This window comes from Anarrhichthys ocellatus, unplaced genomic scaffold (assembly GCF_004355925.1).
Source record: "Anarrhichthys ocellatus isolate YVR2014 unplaced genomic scaffold, GSC_Weel_1.0 scaffold1505, whole genome shotgun sequence".
Lineage (NCBI taxonomy): Eukaryota > Metazoa > Chordata > Actinopteri > Perciformes > Anarhichadidae > Anarrhichthys > Anarrhichthys ocellatus.
Window position 1 is genome coordinate 1 of NW_022281479.1, and position 10,954 is coordinate 10,954.

At 42.8% G+C, this 10,954-nt stretch overlaps 1 protein-coding gene across 1 annotated transcript; it reads right to left on the bottom strand.

Annotated features, from left to right (window-relative positions):
* Positions 1 to 6: 6 nt before the first annotated feature.
* On the bottom strand, positions 7 to 10,940 carry LOC116377653 (calcium/calmodulin-dependent protein kinase type 1D-like). Its single transcript, XM_031839334.1, has 3 exons — positions 10,092 to 10,940; positions 998 to 1,136; positions 7 to 650 (listed from the first exon to the last, which is right to left on the bottom strand). Exons 1-3 carry the CDS (start codon positions 10,097 to 10,099, stop codon positions 408 to 410), a joined length of 390 nt encoding a protein of 129 aa, XP_031695194.1. The 5' UTR covers positions 10,100 to 10,940; the 3' UTR covers positions 7 to 407.
* Between the last annotated feature and the right edge of the window lie 14 nt (positions 10,941 to 10,954).

Genomic DNA, 10,954 nt, shown 5'->3' on the forward strand with positions numbered 1-10,954 from the left:
ACACACACACACACACACACACACACACACACACACACACACACACAGCACCAGATCACAAAGACGGTGCAGGAAACATAAATGGTGTCAGATGCTAACAACATCCGCTCTTTGAATTTTTCATGCGTGTTGTTGGATCAATGCCTGCAGAAAACAAAGGAGACAGCTCGGTTCGTATTCACACTAACACGTGGTGGCATAATGAGAAATACAAACATGGGCCAGCTATGCCCCCCATCGCCAAACCACGACGCGGCTGCTATGGACCCAAAAACCAAGTCTGCAAAACCGGCTTTTGTCTACCTCCGTCTGAAATCAAGGACCCATTGCTTCAAAATTGAGTTTAGTTTAAAGTGGCAAATCTGCCCTTGTTATCACACGTGTGCCGTGTAGAGAGTGGAAAGCCCTTAGGACAGCAAGCCTTTATTAAACAGTTTATTATCTCCTTTCCTAGATACTAACGTTTTTTTAGGGGGAAAAAAAAGAAGGAGAAGGAGAGGCCAGGGAAGACTGGCTAACGTACCCACATATCCCGGCGTGCCGCACGCGGTGGACATGACATCGCCACTGCCCTCCATCTTGGAGAGTCCAAAGTCGCTGATCATGATCTTGGACTCATCTTGGGTATTAAAATACAGCAAGTTCTCTGGCTGGAGGAGGGAGATGGAGAGAAAGAGAGAATCAAGTGGTTTTATGTCATTTTTATGGCTTTCATTTTCCTTTTAAATCCATGGTTATTTGGTCAGAGACGCAACCCTCTTTTATGGAGGCCACTCTGACCAATCCCCTCTCTTCTAACAGCCGGCACGCGCAACACCGACCCACAATGCACTGCATGTGTCAAGCTACTGCACTCATTGCTGCAGTAAATCATTGCCTATCAAATAAGAACAAACTGCTCGTGTGGTGTAAAATACAGGAGGGGTGTGTGTGTGTGTGTGTGTGTATATGCGAGAGAGAGAGAGAGAGAGAGAGAGAGAGAGAGAGAGAGACCTACCTTCAGGTCTCGGTGTACGATGGCCATCTTGTGCAGGTAGTTCACAGCGTCCAGGACTTGTCGGATCAGCGTGCTCGCATCCTTCTCCGTGTAGAAACCCTTTTCCACGATTCGGTCGAACAGCTCGCCGCCGGACACGCTGCGGAATGGCAAGGAGATTATGTGTGTCAGTGTATGTTTGTTAAAAAAAAGCATTAGCATGCACACACACACATGGCAGTGACCGGTAAAAGGCCGGGGGGTGGGGGTGTTGCTGGGTCAAGATTTCTGGTAATTTATGAGCTGTGGATGTTTCCAGCCAAGAGCGTGTGGAAGCTGTGAGTAATGTTCTCCCTCACACACACACACACACACACACACACACACGCACACACACTTATACACACACAAAGTACTCAAATACCCTGCAGCGTTTAGCATACCGTGTAACATGTTCATGTTATTTTTGCAAAGTGTGATAAAAGTTGGAAAATGCATCCTCCCATATTCCTGGAAAGCAGGGGTGTAAGAAAATAGAAAATCGCGATATTATGTTTTGTGATACCGTATCGATTCTCAAAAACACCGTTCTGGTTTTGGTAGTTCAGCTCTCAGTGTTTGTGCCCTCTCAAAGTAGAACTATGACGTTGGGTGTTGCAGGGACTGTGAGACATGCAAATGCAGATCAAACTGCTCTGATTGCATGAGAAAGTAAACGTTTAAACTCAGATGTTATGCATATGGTGGTGTGTACTTCAAATGATGACAATTTTCCTTAAATTTGAATAGAAAGAAAAACTGAAATTTGTACTTTTAGCTCAATTTTCAAAGCAAAACCTGTTCTTGAAAGGAGTCAAAGCTCCCGCCAAGTTGATAAAAAAACATTCTGACACACTTACAGCGTGCAGACAGAATGGAACCCATCAATGCTGGTAAAAGAAGAAACTCACATTTGACCCCAGAAAAAAGATAAAAAGCACATTTCAAAGTCCATCCCCTCTGGCAGATTCTTTCAATATTTAGTTTGATGTTTTATGACTCCAGACCACGTGTAATGACTTGTTCATGCGCACATACAGTCGGAGCAGATGGGAACGTGCTCATCTTCTGCTGTACGGATGCATAGCTCCCCCTGCTGGAGGATAACCTCCTCCTTCACCTCACGATGTCATCTCATCTAAATGTTTGGATGTTAATGTGGACTATTTGCCATACAAGATGTGTCGACATAAGTAAGCAACACAGTGGCAGTATTTGTAATATTACTAGTAGTACTATTAATAGTAGTAGTACCCAACACACCTTGTAGTATTCTTTACTGCATGTTTATACTTTGTGCATTAAAGCATAATGAAGGCATATGCACACATGCACTAATACGCACTAGTGGCCACAAATGTGCACAGACACACAAGAATGCACAAAGGCGTGCGCGTGCGGTCGCACAGCGTATCTGTGGGCCGTCGTCACGGCAACAGATCAGATTAGAGCCTGTGGAAGTTAAACTCTAATGAAGTTCCTGAAAAAAAAAAAAAAAAAAAAAAAAAAAAAGATTAGAATTAATTGCTAATCCTCTGACTCTTCAAAGAGGGCAGCGACATGTTCGGTTTCAGGGGCAGTCGTTTCTGGGAATGACAGGAAAGGGCCAAATACACAAACACACACACACACACGCACACACACACAGCACAGACAGACGCGCGCACACACACACACACGCACTGCAAAAGGGGAGATCAGCCACCAGGCTGCATGGTTGCGTAAGCGTTTGCATAAGGAGACCATGGCAATCAGACAGGAGCAGCCACACAAAGAGCACACAGACACACAAGCGCAGACGTGAGGGCAGGACCGCGCACACACACACAAACATATTAAAAGCAAGCGCATACACACAGAGACACTCGTGAAAAACACAGAGATAAACATACAAGGTCACACATCAAAGTTAAACACGTACAAGTACACACACTAAACACGATGTCACATGCATATATGTACACGCAGCCTGTAAAATAAGGCTGAGGGATTGTCAAATTAACCATTATTCATTCGATCCAATAATCAATATCAGGAGGTCAAAGGTCACAGCATCCTTACAATATATTTATGTCCCCCGGCCAAAATCGCCCCCTATTTATTATAGAGCACTACAGTTACTGTTCGCTGTGTAAAATGTGTGTCCGATATCGGGCCATCACAAATTTCCCAATGGAACGGAAAAAGTAGTGGCCATGGCATGTGTATTCCAATTCTGATAACAATCCCAGAATGCAGTGCGTCTCATTTAATAGATGAGAAAATGCCGTTTGTGCGGCTCTAAGCCTGCGTGGTATTGACCTTATTCTTATAATCATCTCAACAAGGGCTCTTTCACATGGCGCCATTTTGTAATTGTACTACCGTCTTAGAGCGGAAGTACGATTACATTTCTTAACGTCGCAAGAGTCATCATCCTGTACTTGCAAAAAAAATTAAATCTTTAAAAGAAGCCGTTCTTAAGTTGTAATCATTTTTCAGGAAAGAAAGTCACCATTTAGAAAGTTTATCAAAACAACACCTAATTGGAAATTTCCGCTGTTTTTGGAAATGAGAGGAGCTGCTGACTGTATATGTAGCACATGTCGACAGTGTTTTTGTAGTTACTCTCACTGCCAGAAGGGAAGACACAGGTCTCCAATGTATGTTTAACCATAAAATTAATCAAGAACCATTGATTTGGCAATAGCTAGCTAGTAGCTAGCTATCAGACAGATGGACAGGTTGGTTTAATTCGCTTTCTAGATGAACTAATATTTATACACATTAACCCTCTGTGCAGACTTTTGTCTGCCTCCAATTATTACAAAAAAAACTGTCGAAATGTGCTTTTGTATGCCGATTCCAACCAGCAGATGTATAAGCTTCGCTACATCTACACACAGAGACGCTACAAAGTAATTCAAAAAGGTCCAGGCCATTTTCACATGTTGTCCTCCCAGTCACTGATGGCTGATGTTTTTAAATTGCAAGTCGCTTTGGATAAAAGAGTCTGCTAAATGACTGTAATGTAATGTAATGTAAAACCATCCGATTGTTGTTTTTTTGTTCCCAAATATCCCTCATTGTTTTCAATGCTAACAGCGCTAATCCGGAGGCGTTCAGACCAGCAGCGAAAAAAATGGACGGGCCGGCATAAAGCGAATAGGTCTCGACAATTTCTGCATTTAGAAAAATCTTCTTGGAAAAAACAATAAAATTATGTTTTATGTTTTTTATTTTTGCTGTGACCTTTTAAGGCCCTCCACACCCTCTGTCCAGGTGTTTCCACTTATCGAGGCTGATTAAAGCTCTTCTGACCGCTGTGTGGGCAGACTGCGCTTTCAGTGGGTCGGCTCCAAATCTGAGCGGCACAGTTTCAATTCAGGACAGAGTACCGCACACGAGCGTAAACAAAACCCAGCGTGTGTAATTGTCTTATTTACACCTGTGATTTTCCTTCTGACATGTCAAAATGTCCACACTGTTCCCTCTTCAACCGGAGAGGAGTCGAATTACCCGGAATAAGTGCAAACACCTGTGCTTTAAATCATCGTGTACATTATGGGTTCAGCACATTTACATTTTAAGTCATCTGATTCTGGGGGTAGAGTCGTCCCTGTTTTCTACAGCTACAGATGAATTTTCAGGCATTCCCTTTTTCACCATCCCAACATCCATCTCTCCTCCGTCAGCTCATCTGTTTAAAGGCAGGCGGCCGCATCGCTGTCTCGAGGCGACGGTTGTGCATCATGGCTGACAGAAAGCCTTATTTGCACGTGTGTGTGTGTGTGTGTGTGATACATGCTGTTCGCCTTGGCAGAGATGAAGAGCCATTACAGTCTAGGGACCTGACTAACTAATCACAGCTGCCCCACCGCTTCAAAGGCTGCACTTGCACTTTTGCTTTTCTTTGATCCAGTTGATGTTTGTTCCCATGAATGCTTATCACACAAAAACCTTAATAAATATCATTTTAACTATTTTCTAAAATTGCAATTTGTCTGAAATCCTTAATTTGAACGACGGAATTTTGTAAAATGACCAGACGGTTTGATCATTTTGTCAAGATGTAATTTCACCCCAAAAATTGCCCACCTGCTGCTTTAGGTTTCCCGTGAGTGCACGAAAACAAAAGGCGATGCAATAAATAAAAAACACACTTAAAACTATATCATAAAGAATCAAAAGATGATACCACAGGTCTATCTTTTTGTAACCTTTCTAAGTGTCAGATGCTGCATACTTTTGTTTATACTTACTACACCACAGATGCTTTCGCTTTTTTGCTAATATGCCTCTCGCAACACAATCGGCATCAATATAAAGCCCACGTTGCTCTCGTTTGCATCGATTTTCATAGCGGCGCCGACTGATTGCCTCCCTGCGGTGGAGGTGACGTAAGACGGGCTGTGATGAACGGGAGCGAAGGAAGCGCTGCCAGACTGCATCGATCTGCCACGCCGCATTTACACCAAAAACATTTTAAATAAATAAATAAATGAGATTCGTGTGTGCTGAAAAAATAACTAAAGACTGACATCTCAGGTAAATGAACATAATTAGAACAAATGTTACTTATTACAGTAGCGATTGGTCTGGAAAAGCCTCGCTTTCTGCTACACGCTTGCTGAGGCACTGATGACAGATTGCCGTCACCAGCTACACAGATTCTCTCTGTTTCAGCAGATCAGCTGTAGAGTGACGGAGCTGCTGTGTACAGCATAAGGGAGAACAGCCTGCAGCGCTGAGGCCACATGAAAAAGGGAGCCTGAACCGCTCTCTCTTCTGATGCTTTTACACAGAGCCTTCTATTTTTTAAACACAGCGTCTCTCTCTCTCTGTCTGAACATGAGATGATGCAGAATCTTAAAAGAGCACTGTGAAAATGTTAGTCAAATAGAATGAGGAGTGGCACAGCAAATATGAATTGTAACAGTCAGAAAGGTTATCCAAAAGCTTGTCTGAATAAGTAAAATAATATCACACAAACAACAGCACAACTAATCTCTCCTGCTGATAATGCCACCTGCTGCAATTCTCAAGGTCCCAATGAAATGCTATAAAGCAGGTGTTAACTTTGACCCTGTAACTATGGCAACCGAGCCACATCCATGAATAGATGGAACTTGAAAGAAAAAAGAAAAAAAAGATCAGGAAAAACGTGCAGGCGAAAGGCGAGAGGTGATGGCGATGGAAATAAGGTGCGAGAGGGGAGGAAAGGAAGCAGTGAAGTGGAGGGAGCAGAGAGCAGATGGTGGTGAGAGAGGAGAGAAAAGATACAGGGATGGGGGGGGTGTACAGGGGGACAGAGGAGCAGAGGCGGGGTCTTTCCTGTTACCGTCTCTGTCACGCTTTGTTGGAATGAAAACTGTCTTTTGCCCTGAAAGCGAGGTGAAAGCAGTAGAAATGAGGCAGCAGGTCAAAACCCCTTGAGAAGATGTTTTATTGAGTCTGACAGCCTGTATATGCAGCCCAGCAGAGAGAAGTACATCAACTTAACTGCAGCTCAGAGACAGAAAGCGACATTTATGTAAAGCTCCTACTCAAAGTCATGAGATTATATTTCTTAAATCTGGACCCAATTGAAAAATCATCAGCGTTTTTATCTCCCTTTAATAATGTCTGGAAATGATTTACCAGTTAAGTTAAGACTGAGGAGGGACGATCACTTCCTTCTCATGTTACCCAGCGTAAGTAAAGCTGACAAACAAGGTGGTGGCAGCCGGCCCGCCAACACAAGTACCGTTAATTGATTTATTCATGACTACAGGAAACTCCGTCAAAAGGTTAACGTTATTGAAGGTAAACAGCTTAATCGGAGTAAAACCTTTGACTGCAGTCTGGCCAACAGAGGATTTCAGGTGCTTCTCAGCAGACGCGTTGGAGGAACCTCGGCTCTGTGAAAGGCTGAATTCACACGATTAACCTGTGTGCTTACTTACTGGGGCTGCTCAATTATTCGGATATCATCACGATTTTGGGTCACCGCAATTAAAGGAACATGATCGACTGGGATATTGACGTTGGAAAAGCGTGCTCCGCTTGTAAAAAAAAATCTCACTGCACATCAAATCGAGAACAGACAGCCACCGGGGGGGGGGGGGGGCGATCAATATGTTTTGGCTTCACTGTTGGGGAACCGTCATGCAGCTGCACTCATAGACTGCATATAAGAAGTGGACGTAGTCATCGTGATGTCACCCGTTGGTTTGTGGAATGGCGTTTTGAAGCCTTGAGTTTTGGGGATCGCAATGTTGATGGAAGTTACCATATTTGGAATGCGGAGGAGTGACGTAGAGACGCCGTATACGGCTCTGGTAACGGCAGTGACCTGTCAATCACAGTATGCCCGCCCTAAAGCATCCCCTGCTTTATGGTCTGTTTGACTCTAAATGGACCATCATTTACTAAATGAACATCATGCTGTATTGAAGAAGACTTGAAACTAGAGATTGAGACCATAAACTCATGTTTACAATGTTTACTGAGGTAATAAATCGAGAAGTAGAGTCATTTTCTCATAGACTTCTATACAATCAGACTTCTTTTTGCAACCGGAGGAGTCGCCCCCTGCTGGTCAGTAGAGGGAATGCAGGATTTAAGACACTTCAGCATCGGCTTCACTCGGCAGAACCGGAGGTTGCCGACAGTGAGAAACTTTCCTGAATGTTGTGCCAGCGGTCCATAGTAGAACCGTGATATACTGTATATTACTCATTTTGCACGTCTGCACATTAGCAGCAATGTAGCACAACATCAAAATAAAAGTAGTGCTCCATTTATTTAAATGCCCACTAAAAATGTTTTTCCTAAAATCTATAAATGATCGCGATGAATAATCACGATTCATTAGGTTTATCATTTCGGGTGTAAACCTGCAACCCTAGTGCTCATTGTGACAATTTCTTTTCTGATAATTCCTTCAGTCATCCATTGTCATTACTGTCAGCTTAGCTAGCTACAGATGAAAATTTGCCCCAGAAAAGTTATAATTACAGGAAGTCATTTTGGACGAATGAAATTTGGCCTCGTTGAATTAACTTTGCTCAATTCAAGACAGTGTTTTGCTGCTCCAGCCTTATTTGGTCTGGTATGACTGGTAGCTTATGGTCGCTAACATTAGCTAAGGTCACACAGATAATGTTGTATACGTTTACAGGGAAATAATGTTTGTATTTCCTTAAGCCTGACATCTGCAGCAGAAGCACGGCAGCTTCTTTAGATGAAAGCCTTTAGCCTGGATTGAAAATGTCACTAGTGCTGAACATAAATACCATTAAATACCAGTGATGTCGCTTAAAACTTCAATTTATCAGATGAGGTCTGACGTAACTATGTCACAGTAACCTATATAGGAGCCAGATCTTATCAACCTATTACTGAGAATGATACTACTGCGCAGCAACCTGTTAAAGCTACGGTAGATCTCTGTCTCTAACAGCAGTTTTCCTCCACAGTCGTTACGATTCAACTTGTGATTCACTGTAAGCCTTTGTAGCCTTGAGCTAGTCTTTTTTTAAAATATATCATGCAGTGTTTTCTGTAAACCATTTGTGGACCATTTAAAGCTTACTGATCCATCATCCCAATCTAAAGAAAATGTAAATTCTTATTCAGGCTAAAATCAGCAAATTTAAACAATCACCCAAGTTCCATTTCTGTTGATTATGACATACAGCTGCTACATGAACTCCAGAACTAGAGCACAGAAAATGCAATGAAATGGTTTAATCTCGAAGAAAAGGAAGAAGTACATTTTTTCATTCAAAAGTAAAATATTAGCTTTTGCTTAAGAGTCTATTCCCTGAAACAAAACCAGAAAAGGTTGTTTTTATCAAAACAAAACTCTCAACTTCCTGTATTTTGACCGGAGCTAACGCAGAAGGATCCTCGTGTGGTAGGCAGACAAGATAATGCATGAACGCCGGGTTGTAAACATAGCCCTTGTTGTGTAATCCGCAGCCATGACTTCCACCTGAACTTGACTGAAATTTTTCCAGTACAAGGGCCAAACTGCCCGGCCAACTTCTCCTCTTATGCAAGCGGCAGTAACCTTGCAGAGGAGGTTAGTAAGGGCACCCATGGGTGAACCACACACCCCCTGCTTCCCCCTACAGCTGACCATCAAAGCGCAGATGTTGCCGATGTATTGTGTTGTGTGTGTGTGTGTGTGTGTGTGGACGGGTGGGCTGTTTGTGCGTGTGTGAGATTTTGTCGTCTCAGTGGAGCTGTCATTGAAGTGAAGAGTGTGTGTGTGTATGTGTACGTGGTGATGGGTGGGCGGACAGAACAATAAGATTAAACGTGTGAGGAAGACAGAGATGGAGAGTTATGAGTCTCTGGCTCATTTATATGTAGTGTTTTATGAATAACTCAAGAAAACATTGTGATTTTAAGATTTCTGTATTCAACAGAGATATTGCTCTTGTGGTTTTTCTCCAGGAAAGTTCTAATGTTCCCATTTTTAGAAATAGAAAATATCACCAAAAATACAATAAACAGAAAGTTTTGACAAAAAAGAAAAAAAAATCTAAAAGGATGAAAGGATTTTTTTTCTTTCACCAGTGATTACTCACCTCAAAATTGAACAATCCCAACACTATAATCTGTGTCTAGTATGTTTCCAGCTCCAACAACGTCCAAAAATCCTACATTTCCCATAATGCAAGTAGATAGCATAATTCGATGCTGAGTCATACTGCTCTGCAGGTTTAATAGAGAAACGCTGTGAGAACCACAACTTTCTCCTGATTATTAAGTCAGCATGCAGTCACATTGAACTTCTCCTTCCAGAGGAACCTGCTTTTAGTGTACATGTTGACAAGTTGCACAGATAAGTGCAACAGTTTTCACAGGATAAGTAGTACTTCTTATGACACGTATACTGAACACAACATGTAAAATCAGTGGATTGCCCCTTTAAGTTTCAGCATACAACTTACTGTCACTAGACCACCTGATTGAATGATCTCCCAGGGACGCATGGATGATTTCGGGCCCTTTTGTCTCTCATCAGCTAGATTGATCAACAGTCCCAAAAGCTCACGTAAGAGAGCAAACGAACAACAAAAAAAGACACGAGGCTTAAACTCACAGCTGCATGATCAGGTAGAGGTGGTCAGGGCTCTCGTAGATGTCCTCCAGTGCCACGATGTTCTCATGCTTGATCCTGCAAAACAAAGACAGACCATCGGTGTTTTATTTCAAAGCTGCAGCACGTCTTATTTCACACAATAACCCATTAACGGAACTAAACTGTTACCTCGGGTGGCCTTACAATCCAGACTGCAGTACCCAGATTTCTTCAGTAGCTTTTGATCACACTACATGATCTTCATCTGCAGACAGAGTTTGCCCAGTTGCCACGGAAATGTAGATTTCCTAGATATTCATTTTTTGCCCAGTTGCTCCGCAAACGTTACCCGCTGATGAAGATCATGGGATATGATTGAAAGCTCCAGAAGAGCTACTAAAGGGACCTTGAGGTGAGACTGTTGTTTCTGGAGGCTAGTTGACATCTGAAGAAGACCGTGGCTGTGTTTGAAATCTCAAACTAACAAACTTCTGCGTTCCCGCTGCATAGTATGTGGATTGTGTGTATGCGAGAAATGCCAGGATGTACACCACATCGGCAAGAGGATTCAGTTGAAAGTTCTAGAGAAATTGTGAATAGGAAGTGTGATGTTGAATTGAAACGTTTTTCCAAAAACTACTAATTCTGAAGCCGAGGATGAACTCTCGCACAAAGATGTCCACCCAGCTCAAATTCTTCAGGGACTCGAACCGACAATCTTCCGATCGCAGAGGGCCATTCTGCCACGAAACCATTTTCATCTTCTCCTCACCTCTCTGCTCATTTCTGTCAGCTCTCTCCTGGTTTCTCCATGGTTACGGCTCTGTGACGAGGGTGTTTCCATCCTTCTGTGTGTGTGTGTGTGTGTGTGTGTGTGTGTGTGT